General features: G+C 41.5%; 1 protein-coding gene across 6 annotated transcripts in view; it reads right to left on the bottom strand.

Annotated features, from left to right (window-relative positions):
- Fam13b (family with sequence similarity 13, member B) overlaps positions 1–12,939 on the bottom strand; it is an 81,570-nt gene that overhangs the window by 33,346 nt on the left and 35,285 nt on the right. For 4 of the 6 annotated variants that reach the window (XM_013020390.1, XM_013020389.1, XM_013020392.1 and 1 more), the window contains 2 exons: positions 12,332–12,373; positions 5,868–6,000 (listed from right to left, as the gene is read on the bottom strand). In XM_013020390.1, the coding sequence (XP_012875844.1) occupies positions 5,868–6,000; positions 12,332–12,373 (175 nt within the window). The remainder of the gene's footprint in view (positions 1–5,867; positions 6,001–12,331; positions 12,374–12,939) is intronic. The other 2 variants (XM_013020391.1, XM_013020393.1) reach the window with 1 other exon arrangement.

Here is a 12,939-nt window from a genome sequence, read left to right as displayed (position 1 = left end):
AGCACTCTACCACTTGAGCCACAGCACCACTTCCAGCTTTTTCTGCTTATGTGGTGCTGAGGAATCGAACCCAGGGCCTCATGCATGCAAGGCAAGTACTCTACCACTGAGCCACCTTCTCAGCCCCAGCAAGCACTATACATATTTGAAGTGATAAAGTGAAAGTTTTAGATTTGTTGAAAGGGTGCATATCTTTGAGTAGAAGGTGGTTACGTTATAGAAAAATGAATTAAGCATCCATAAAAAAAAAAAACTGGACTCCATACATCCTGAATATTCATTCAGTGGTGGGTGGTCTCCTTGGAACCATTACTCATAGATACTGAGTCTACTGTATATAACAACTTCAAAGACATATTTTAAACCCAAATTCTGGAAGTGGCGCTGTGGCTCAAGTGGTAGAGCACTAGCCTTGAGCTGAAGAGCTCAGGGACAGTGCCCAGGCCCAGAGTTCAAATCCCACAACCAAAAAAAAAAAAAAAACAACCCAAATTCTACCCATCTCCCTTGAGGTGCTAGTAACTTAACTTAGGGCCTCAAACTAGACAGGCACTCTATACCTCCAGCCTGTCTGCATTGGTTATTTTCAAGGTCTCCCTTTATGCTAGGGCCTTCTGTTTATGCCTCCCACTCTCACTGGTGATGACAGGTTTGGGCCACTTTGCTCAGCCTTTTTGTTTCTTCTGCCTGGAATAACAGAACATTCCACTTTATCCAGCCACTAGATGAGAAGGAATTCCACCAACTTTTTTGCCCTGGCTGACCTGAAACTGTAATCCACTAATCTCTGCCTCCCAAGTAGCTAAGATTACAGAATTAAGCCAACTAACCCATGGCCCAAAATACTTCTATAAATTTATCCTTAGATATGCTTGTACAAGATAAGAATAGTATAATACAAGGCTATTCAGTGAGCATTTTGTAGTTTTATTACATGTATCATAAGAAAGAGGAATACAGATAGACACGGATGGGAGAGGAGACACTTTCTATATATTTTAGTGTTTTCTTATCTATATCTATACCCTCTCCATTTTTTTTTGGGGGGGGGGGTGTTCAGGTACTGTGCTTGGGGCCTTTTCACTCAAGTTTGGCACTCTACCACTTGAGCCACACCTTCTCTTATTATCTGAATCTAAATATTTTCTCAAATTTAAGAACTCAGTAAAACAAAATCAATTTTTAAAATTCATGTTGGAGCCAGGCACAGGGCCTTACCCCTGTAATCCTAGATATTCAGGAGGTTGAAATCTATGATCACAGTTCAAAGCCAGTTCAGGCAGGAAAACCCATGAGAAAAAAAAAAAAAAAAGCATAAGTGCTGTGGCTCAAGTAGAACACTAGCCTTGAGCAGAAAAAAACAACTAAGGACAGTGCCTAGGTTCAAGCCTCAAGATTAGCATGCACACACAAAAATTAATGTTGGAGATCGAACCCATGTATGCTTAAGCACATACTCTACCACTAAGTTATTCGAGCCTCAAGTATTTAATCACTAAAGAATCCCAAGATAGGGGCTGGGAAGGTGGCTCAGTGGTAGAGCACATGCCTTGCATGCCAGAAGCCCTGGGTTCGATTCCTCAGCACCACATAAACAAAAAGCAAAAAGCCGGAAGTGGCACTGTGGCTCAAGTGGTAGAGCGCTAGCCTTGAGCTGAAGAGCTGAGGGACAGCACCCAGGCCCAGAGTTCAGGCCCCATGACCGGACCCAAAAAAAAAAAGAATCCCAAGATAAATTTTATAGCTGCTAATCAACAACCTCTGTGTAACTGTAGTTCAAGAACACTAAATACATCATCACTAAATGCATTAAATTCTCTTTAGTTGGAATTAAACTATCATGCTAAGACTGATTAAAAGCAGAAACTGGCAAAAATCTAAAAATAAAAAAATCTTTCTATAGCCAGGCACTGGTGACTCACACCTGTCATATTAGCTACTCAGGAAGGAGGCAGGGATTTTGTGTATGCCTATGTGCCTGTGTGTATACATGTGTGTGCATATGTGTACACTACTCCTATGGCTTGAACACAGTGCCTGGGCCCTATCTCTGAGCTTTTGGGCTCTAGTCTAGCGCTCTACCAATTGAGCCACACAGTTCCACTTCTAGGAGGCTATGATCTGAGAGAGGATCATGGTTTGAAGCCAGCCTGGACAGGAAAGTACAAGAGAGTCTTATCTCTAATTAACCACCAAAAAAGCCAGAAGTGGAGCTGTGGATCAAATGGTAAAGTGCTAGCCTTGAGCATAAAAGCCCAGGGAAAGCACCACAGCACCAAAAAAACAAAAACAACAACAACAAAAAAAAAACTATCCATAATTCTATCAGCAGGCCACTTCAAATATTTGGTTACATTTCTTACACACACAATGGGGACTATATTAGTTCTGGTAAACTACACTTGTATTCTTTCTCAATGTAATATTACATGACTATTAAGCCCTCAGAACAATTTTCAATAACTCAACAATTCACTAACTCAACTCAATAACTCAAAAATTGTTGGAATTGTCCATTCCCAGTTTTTGAAGATTTTTTAATGTCTCTTTTTTTTCTCTCCTGCAAATAAATCCCCAATGAAAATAAATCTCCAAAGACAAATCTGTGAACAGCTCTGATCTGTCCTAGATGTTAAAAACTGGTGCTTTAAGCCAGGCACCAGTGGCTCACGCCTATAATCCTAGCTACTCAGGAGGCTGAGATCTGAGGATCGTGGTTCAAAGCCAGCCAGGGCAGGAAAGTCCGTGAGACTCTTATCTCCAATAAACCACTCAGAAAACTGGAAGTAGCGCTGTGGCTCAAATGGTAGGGCGCTCACCTTGAGCTGAAGACACAGGGACAGCACCCAAGCCCAGAGTTCAAGCCCCACAACTGACAAAAAAAACAAAAAACAAAAAAACCCTGGTGCTTTACCACTTGAGCCACAGCTCTACTTCCAGCTTTTTGGTACAACTGGAGACAAGAGTCTCACCTACTATCCTGCCTGGGCTGGCTTCAAACTGCCATCCTCAGATCTCAAATGCTAGGATTGCAAGAGTGAGCCATCAGCACCTGTCTATTGTTTAATTCAACAGTGAGGCAAAGAAAAAGGCCACCATACTAATTTGTAACTTCACTAGAGACTATACACATAAAATTTTAACTTTATTCTTACCTATTTCTTTTCTGCATATTTGACTCCTAGCTCCATTTTGTTTTTTCCATTCGCTCAAGGGTAGAGCTCTACCATTTTGAGCCACAGCACCATTTCCAGTTTTCGGGGGATTAACTGGAGATTACAATCTCACAGACTTTCCTGACAAGGCTGTCTCAGAACCGTGATCCTCAGATCTCAGCCACCTGAGTAGCTAAGATTACAGACATGAGCTATGATACCTGGCCAGCTCTTTTTTGTTGTTGTTGTTCCAATCCTGGGGCCTGGACATTGTCCCTGAGCTTCTTTTGGTCCAGGCTAGCCCTCTACAACTTGAGCCACAGTGCCACTTCTTGCTTTTTCTGTTTATATGATACTGAGGAATCGAACTCAGGGGCTTTATGCATGCTAGGCAAGTACTCTACCAATAAGCCACAGGTTATACAGCCTCAATAACAGTTAATCAGGAAAGCTATCCAGTATCAGGTAAGGAAATGAACCCAGGGGATGCACAGGGACAGGCAGGATCTCAGTATTTTAGAATCTCAATTACAACTATCACTCAGGATTCCAAGGGTCAAACGCTCAAAAGCTGCATCTCTAGACCGTTTTTATTTTTCAGAAAGGGCCTCATACAGACTGTCCTTAAACTTCTGATCCTCTTGCCTCAGTAGGCTGAGATCATCTACAGGTATCACTACTTCTGACCTATGCTGGGTTTTGGGGGGCCAGTCCTTGAAGCTTGAACTCAGGGCCTAAGCCCTGTTCCTGAGCTTCTTTTGCTCAAGCCAAGTGCTCTATCACTTGAGCCATAACACCACTTCCAGCTTTTTCTGAATAATTTTTTGGAGATAAGAATCTCACAGACCACAAGAAATAGTTGTCTTGTCAAAGCTTATAGAATTCACAAACTTTATAAACCAAGATAATGACAATTTACCTTGTGCAGGTTAAAATGTGTTTGTGATTGTGTTTGTAAGCAGAAAAGCTCAGGGACAGTGCCCAGGCTCTGAGTCAAAGCCTCAGTAGTAGCACACACGTGTGTGCATACATACAACCTAATGAAGAGACTGAAATTCATGTAAGGGAAGAGATCTAGTTTGGAGACATTTCATACAGTCTAAAAAACAGCACAGTCTGAGGAGCATAGTTCAAAGATAGCCTAGACAGAGAAGTCTGTGAGATTTTTTTTAATATTTTTTAATTGAGATTAAGTGATAAGTTTCACAAATTTCACAGTATTGTAGGACAGTGATACTTATCTCCAATTAACCACCAAGAAACGAAGTAGAGCTATAGCTCAAAGTGGCAGAGCACTAGCCTTGAGCATAAAAGCTCAAGGACAGTACCCAGGCCCCAAGTTCAAGCCCCATGACCAAAAAAAAAAAAAAAGGTATATGTTTTCCTCTTGTTTACAGATCCTTTGTTATGAATGTCTCAGGTATAAATCAAATAATTAGCAAGAAAAGAAATCTTTCGCTCATTATAGATGCTTGTAAAGTATTTCAATGGAAATGTAGGATGGAATAGCTAGACTGAACTTTGGTTCCAAGAAAAGTTAACTGGAAATTCAAATATGGGAATCAGTAATATACATTTTTTTTTTTTGGTCGGTCCGTGGGGCTTGAACTCTGGGCCTGAGCGCTGTCCCTGAACTCTTTAGCTCAAGGCTAGTGCTCTACCACTAGAGCCACAGTGCCACTTCCAATTTTCTGGTAGTTAATTGGAGAGAAGAGTCTAACAGACTTTCCTGCCCACACTGGCTTTGAACTGCAATCCTCAGATCTCAGCCTTCTGAGTAGTTAGGATTACAAGCATGAGCCACCAGCATCCAACTATATTACCTTTTGTGTAAAAGGAATTTTCATCTATAATAGAAATTTTCATTTCTAAGTATATCTTCTCTATCAGGGAGAATCATCACAAACTATCACCAAATTTACTTTTGTTTAAGGTCTTCCTCCTGATTATCTCTTTGTAACTGGGACTCCCTCATACCCTTCTTTATTTCAGAGGAATTTGATGATTTTAAGCCACCATGACTGTCACAAATTTACTGTTTCACCTACTTCCTATGTGTATATGAGGTATATATGTTATTAAGCTTCAGGTTTGTTTTCTCTTGTTAAATCTGTCTTTTGCTACAGGGGTCAACCCCAACTAAGAAAAAGTAAGGCCGGGCGCTGGTGGCTCACGCCTGTAATCCTAGCTACTCAGGAGGCTGAGATCTGAGGATCGCGGTTCAAAGCCAGCCCAGGCAGGAGAGACCGTGAGACTCCTATCTCCAATAAACCACCAGAAAACCGGAAGTGGTGCTGTAGCTCAAGTGGTAAAGCGCTTGCTTGAGCTGAAGAGCTGAGGGACAGCGCCTAGGCCCAGAGTTCAAGCCCCACGACCGAAAAAAAAAAAAAAAAAGAAAAAGTAAGAATTACAGGAAAACTTTGAATAATAACAAAATTCAACCACAATTACAACCTAGCAATCTCAGCTAACATCATAATATTTTCTTTCCAATAACTGTTTTAATATTTTTGAAAGAGAAAGGCTTTTGCACCTACCTTTCTTTCAACCGATGACGAGTGGAGAATGAGAATTTTGGAGGACTTATAAGTGAGGAATGTAAATACTGTTACTTCTGCTATCAAAGGGACACACAAAACAATACACACAAAACAATCAAGAGGTGTACTTCTAAGCACACCAGAGTTGTTTCTTTTTTTCAACACTTCTTACCTGGTTATTTTCTTGATCTTCAAATACAAAATCTTGCTGCATAACTTCATTTTCTAAGTTACTGCCAGCCACAGGTTCTGAACAGTCTCTATTACTATTACTGGCATTAATAACATCATCAGCAATATCAACCCTAATAAGGAAAAGTAAAAAGAAAAAATGAGGCCAAGTGACAAATACATAGTGCCTCTAAAATACACATCAATGATGATCAAAACACTTATACTGTTGTTCGTTTTACTTTTGTGTGTGTGCATGTCAGTATTAGGTCTTAAACTCAGGGCCTGGGCACTGCTGCTGAGCTTTTTTGCTCAGGGAAAGCACTCTACTATCTAAGTGCTAACACTAGAGAGGAGTTGCATGGACTTTTTATTGCCCACCTAACTTTTAACTGTAATCCTTAGATCTCAGCTTTCTGAGTTGCTAGGATAACAAACATGAGTTGTCAGCACTCAGAAACTTTTATTTAAGACAGGGTCTTGGGCTGGGAATGTGGCTTAGTGGTATAGAGCTTGCCTAACATTCGTGAAGCCCTGGGTTCAATACCTCAGTACCACATAAACAGAAAAAACCAAAAGTGGTACTATAGCTCAAGTGGTAGAGTGCTATCCCTTGAGCACAACAAGATTCAGCCCCAGGACTGGCAAAAAAAAAAAAGTCAGGGTCTTACTATAGAGATCCAGCTATTGTAAAACTATTATCTTCTGGCCTCAATGTCCCAAGTGTAAGAATTAATTATATGTACTGTCTATAACTACAGAAATCCATCATTTATGTATGCTGTTAGATTGTAAAATCTGCTATTTTTTGTCTACTGGGGATATTGTAAGAGATCTTGTAAAATTTTCATAAGCATCTTCAATAGATTAGCAAAATATTGTAAAAATGATCATATTGCCAAACACAAAGTACAAATTCAATGCAATACTCAGCAAAATCTCAACATAATTCCTCACAGAATTACAGAAATAAAGCCAAAAGTACATTGGAAGGCAAAAGAGACTCCAAATAGCAAAAGTAATTCTAAATAAAAACAGTACCACTGGAAGTATCTAATACCAGACTTCAAATTATATTACAGTACCACAGTAACGAAACAATTTGGTACTGGCACAAAGAGAGACCTGAAGACCAACGGCACAGTGTAATAGATCCAGAAATAATACCACACATCTACAGTGAACTTAATTTTTACAAAGGAGTCAAGAACATACAATGGAGGGAGCTGGGAATGTGGCTTAGTAGTAGATTGCTTGCCTGGCATGCATACAGTCCCAGGATCAATTTCTTAGTAACACATAAACAGAAAAGGCTGGAAATGGCACTGTGGCTCAAGTGGTAGAGGACTAGCCTTGAGCAGAAGAAGCTCAGGGACAGTGCCCAGGCTGAGTTCAAGCCCCAGGACTGGCAAAAAAATTAATTAATTAAAAATACAGCCTGGCACTGTGCTCACGCCTGTAATCCTGCTACTCAGGAGGCTGAGATCTGAGAATCGTGGTTCAAAGTCAGCCCAGGCAGAAAAGTCCATGAGACTCCAGTTAACCAGCAGAAAACGGAAGTGGCTCTGGGGCTCAAGTGGTAGAGCACTTGCCTTGAGCTGAAGAGCTGAGGGGCAGCGCCCAGGCCCAGAGTTCAAGCCCCACGACTGACAAAACAAAAACAAAAAAACAATGGAGAAAAGACAGCCACATCAACAAATAGTACTAAGGTATCTATCTGCAGGAGACAGAAAGTATATCTCTCATCCTGTATGAAAATGAACTCCAATTACACCAAATAGGTCAAAGTAAGAACTTTTAAGTATACTACAGGTCACAGGTCAATGTTTGCTGAATTAGGGTTTTAGATGCACAGAGGATTAAACAGAGAAAGAATTGACAAAGAATTGACAAATAGGACTATGTCAATTTAGTGTTTCTGAGCCAGATGCTAGTGGCTTACTCCTATAATCCTAGCTACTCAGGAAACTGAGATCTAAGGATTGTGGTTCAAAGCCAGCCTGGGCAGGAAAGTCCATGAAAACTCTTTTTTTGGGGGGAGGAGGGGGTCCAATCGTGTGGCCTAAACTCTGGGCCTGGGCACTGTCCCTCAGCTCTTCAGCTCAAGGCTAACGCTCTACCACTTGAGCCACAGCACCACTTCCAGTTTTTTTCTTTTTGCTTATGTGGTGCTGAGGAATCAAACCCAGGACCTCACACATGCAAGGCAAGCGGTCTATCACTGAGCCACCTTCCCAGCCCCCATGAAAACTCCTATCTCCCAATTAACCACCAGAAAACTGGAAGTGATGCTGTGGCTTAAAGTGGTAGAACACTAGCCTTGAGGGTAAAAGTGAAGGGATAGCACCCAGGCCCTAAGTTCCAGCCCCATCAATGACCAAAAGCCAAAAAAGTCTCACAGACTTTTCTGCCTGGCTGGTTTCAAAACATGACCCTTACATCTCAGCCCGCTTAGTTAGGGGCATGAGACACAGGCACTCTGATTAATTTGAGCGTGTTTTGAAGTTATTTTTCATATAACATAGTTCCTTTCATGACAAGTTCCTTTAATGCCCAATGGCTCACACCTATAATCATAGCTACCCAGCATGAGATCTGAGGATCGAGGTTCAAAGCCAGCCCAGATAGGAAACTCTGAGATTCTTTTCTCCAATTATCCACCAAAAATCAGAAAATGAAGCTGTGGTTCAAGTGGCAGGGCCCCAGCCTTGAGTGAAAAAGCTAAGGACTATAACTGGGCCCTAAGCTCAAGCCTACGGACCGAAACCAAAACAAAAAAAAAATTTTTAAAATGACAAGCTCACTGCTTCAACCAATGTTCAAGAAACAAAACCAGATTATGCTGGACTTAATAATATGATATTTTATGGGTGAGAAATTACCTTTTCTTTTTTCATCATGGGGCTTGAACTCTGGGCCTGGGCGCTGTCCCTCAGCTCTTTAGCTCAAGGCAAGCACTCTACCACTTGGGCCACAGAGCCACTTGCAGTTTACTGGTGGTTTATTGGAGATAAGAGTTTCACAGACTTTCCTGACCCGGCTGGCTTTGAACCAGGACCCTCAGATCTCAGCCTCTTGAGTAGCTAGGATTACAGGCATGAGCCACTAGCACCCAATTTGAGAAATGGCATTTTCAATGTTAACTAAGAGTATAAAATTCAAGGCTGGACCCTGAGAGCCCATGCCTATAATCCTTGTTACTTAGGAGGCTGAGATACAGAGGATTGCAAGGTTATAGTTTAAGGCCAGCCCAGGCAGAAAAGTCCATAAAACTACATCTCCAAAAAAGCAGGGCTGGAGGTATGACTCCAGAGGTAGAGTAGTATCCAAAAAAACAAGAGGCTATGAGTCTGAAACAAGGGTAGGGCGAAAGTCTGGTGAGGATCTGATGTTCAGAAATCCCCAAGAAGGGGCTGGGAAAGTGACTCAGTGGCAGAGTGCTTGCCTCACATGCATGAGGCCCTGAGTTCGATTCCTCAGCACCACATAAACAGAAAAAGCTGGAAGTGGCGCTATGGCTCAAATGGTAGAGCACTAGCCTTGAGCTGAAGAGCTGAGGGACAGCACCCAGGCCCAGAGTTCAAGCTCCACAACTGACCCAAAAAAAAAAAAAAAAAAGAAATCCCCAAGAAAAGACCCAGTTATTTAAGAAAAAATATTTTTAGGGTAACAATTATATAACTTAAATAATGTCAAAATAGTTCTTCCTGGCTATTAGGTCTTTCCTCATCACTCTTAGAACTCCCTGCTTCATTATTACACACCAGATTTAAATTCTTAAAATCATAATCTATAACTGCCCTACAGATAAAAAATGTGGCTATTCTAATTTTTTTCTTTCTAAAATTCTGCAAATACAACAGGTCAGTAAGTTGGCTTAACTGGGCATCAGTCACATAACTTAAATGTTAAATCCTATGACAATTATGGCATTTGAATGATAACTCAAAGAACAAAAAACAAAACAAAACAGGGGCTGGGAAGGTGGCTCCGTGGTAGAGCGCTTGCCTTGCATGCCTGAGGCCCTGAGTTCGATTCCTCAGCACCAAATAAGCAAAAAGAAAAAAGCCAGAAGTGGCGCAGTGGCTCAAGTGGTAGAGCACTAGCCTTGAGCTGAAGAGCTGAGGGACAGCGCCCAAACCCAGAGTTCAGGCCCCACGAATGGACCCAAAAAAAAAAAAAAAAGGAACAAGTGGGACACTGGAGCACTAGAGGCTTATGACTATAATCCTAGCTACTCAGAAGGCTGAGATCTGAGGATCATGATTCAAAGCCAACCTAGGCAGGAAAGTCTGTGAGACTCTTATCTCCAATGAACCACCTAAAGGCCAAAAATGGAGCTGTAGATCAAGTCATAGAGGCTAGTCGAGCAAAAAAACTCAGGGACAGTGCCCAGGACATGAGTTCAAGACCCAGGACCAAAACAAAAAATAATAAAATTAAGTAAAATTTGTCCAAATACATGATTCTACACAAATCAACTATATATAATGTTGCTGGAGAGAAAAGGACCAGTTTTCTAATAATTCCTCACTACATGTGCTTGTGTGTGTCTCCCTCTCTCCCCATTCTTCCTCTTCCCCTCTTTTGTGCCCAGGACTAGCACACACAAAAGAGAAAGGGGAGGGGGGGGGATTTCTTTCAAAGCTAAGTCTATGGGTTTGGAGGCTTGGCTCCAAACACAGAGCACTAGCCAATGAACAAAAAGTAAGCATCAGATACTGAGTTTAAAAAAAAAAATTGGGGGGCCTGGGAAGGTGGCTCAGTGGTAGAGCGCTTGCTTGCATGCCTGAGGCCCTGGGTTCGATTCCCCAGCACCACATAAGCAAAAAGAAAAAAGCCGGAAGTGGCGCTGTGGCTCAAGTGGTAGAGCGCTAGCCTTGAGCGGAAGAGCTGAGGGACAGTGCCCAGGCCCAGAGTTCAGGCCCCACGACCGGACCCAAAAAAATAAAAAAGAATTATGAACACTCACCTACATACACTCTAAGAATATTCCTTTTACTTTTTTTATTGTTTAGTTTTTGTTTTATACTGGTCCTGGGGCTTGAGCTGAAAGGCCTGGGCACTATCTGTGAACATTTTTGCTCAAGGCTAGCACTCTACCACTTGAGCCACAGCTCCATTTCCAGCTTTTTTAGTGCTTAAAGTCTCACTGACTTTCCTGCAAGCTGGCTTAGAACTCCAATCCTCAGATCTCAGCCTTGAGTAGCTAGAATTACAGGCATAAGCCACCAGCACCCAGCCAGAACATTCAATAGTTATCAACATATCAAGATATAACAACATTTTTGCAATTACTTCAAAGGATACTATTTTAGGAGAAAGTTTTTTTTTTGTTTTGTTTTGTGCCAGCCCTGGGGCTTGAACTCAGGGCCTGGAGACTGTTCCTTAGGTTTTGAACTCAAAGCAATGCTCTCCCACTTGAGCCACAGCTCTACTTCTTTTTGATGGTTAAATGGAGGTAAGTGTCTCAGGGGTTTTCCAGCCTGGGCTGACTTTGAACCACAATCCTCAGATCTTAGCCTCCTAGTAGCTAGGATTGCCTCTATGTCACCAGTGTATAACTAGGATCTAAAATTTATCTGAAGAAAACTCATCTGGGGCTGGGAAGGTGGCTCAGTGGTAGAGCGCTTGCCTTGCATACCTGAGGCCCTGGGTTTGATTCCTCAGCACCACATAAGCAAAAAGAAAAAAGCCAGAAGTGGCGCTGTGGCTCAAGTGGTAGAGCGTTAGCCTTGAGCTGAAGAGCTGAGGGACAGTGCCCAGGCCCAGAGTTCAAGCCCCACGACTGGACCCAAAAAAGAAAAGAAAACTCATCTGAAGCTGTGCATGGTAGTGGATGGCTATATTCCCAAAAGGAAGCCGAATCAGAAGATTACAAGTTTGCAGTTAGCCTGGGACACATAAGGAAGACAACAAAATGAAGACAAGGACAAAGAAAAAGGAAAAGCAGAAGTAGCCACTATCACTATGGTATCTTAAACCTGAAATCCTTGCTAGTTGGGTAGGGAGATAAGTATTGCAATATAATGTAGCAGGGGCATACAAGCTCAAGACTCCTTCTAATCAATGGCTGAGCCCAGTTGTTCCCACTCTTGTTATCCCAGTTACAGGAAGAACACAAGTAGGAACCCCCAGGCTGCCTCCAGCACAAAGTGAGACTACCTGAAAAATAAGTAATGCAAATACAGGATAAAAGTGAGGCTCAAATTGTAAACTGCCTAGCAAGTGTAATGCTCTGAGTTTAATCCCCAGTACTGCCAAAGGAGAAAAAAAAAGGAAAACTCACCTCCACCACATGTATTAGTGGAAAGTTTCACATGTTCCTATTATGATACATAAATAACTAGTTTAATATCTATATACACTCTTTCCTCTCAAATGAGCACAATAAATTCATATTTTTACAGCTTAGTAATATTTTTAAATTTCTAAGTTTGTTTTCTATATATATATACTACTTACTCTGCAGAGGCTGGTAAGATGCTGGCAGGAGATATTTGGGCACTGAAATCAAAGAAATTAGCTATGAAATGTTTCAATATTAAATTACTACAAAATGTGCTGAGAAACTGACAAACTTTGTATTGTCTTGATATATAACCAGGAGAGGGCACTAATTTTAAGGTTTTCAGTTAAATATCAGGTTGGAAATATTCTCTGAAACTTGTTAAAAGTTTCAAATATAAACAAAAAAATTTGATTTGCAAATACTTTTTTGGGGTCCGGTCGTGGGCGTGAACTCTGGGCCTGGGCGCTGTCCCTCAGCTCTTCAGCTCAAGGCTAGCTCTCTACCACTTGAGCCACAGCGCCACTTCGGCTTTTTTTTCTGCTTATGTGGTCCTGAGGAATCGAACCCTTCCCAGCCCTGATGTGCAAATACTTTTAAAGACTTTTTCATCTTTCTTTTGTTGGCAATACTGGGGTAATCTTCCACTTGAGTTATGTCCAGCCTTAAGAAAATTGATGTAATTAAATAAGATCATAATTGTAGAAGTATTTATTGAATATTTATTATGAGCTAAAGTTTGATATGCTGGGAAGGTGGCTCAGTGGTAGAGCGCTTGTCTTGC

Source organism: Dipodomys ordii, unplaced genomic scaffold, assembly GCF_000151885.1.
Source record: "Dipodomys ordii isolate 6190 unplaced genomic scaffold, Dord_2.0 Scaffold50, whole genome shotgun sequence".
Lineage (NCBI taxonomy): Eukaryota > Metazoa > Chordata > Mammalia > Rodentia > Heteromyidae > Dipodomys > Dipodomys ordii.
The sequence above is the reverse complement of the archived record's forward strand: the minus strand, read 5'-3'. Positions and strand labels throughout refer to the sequence as shown.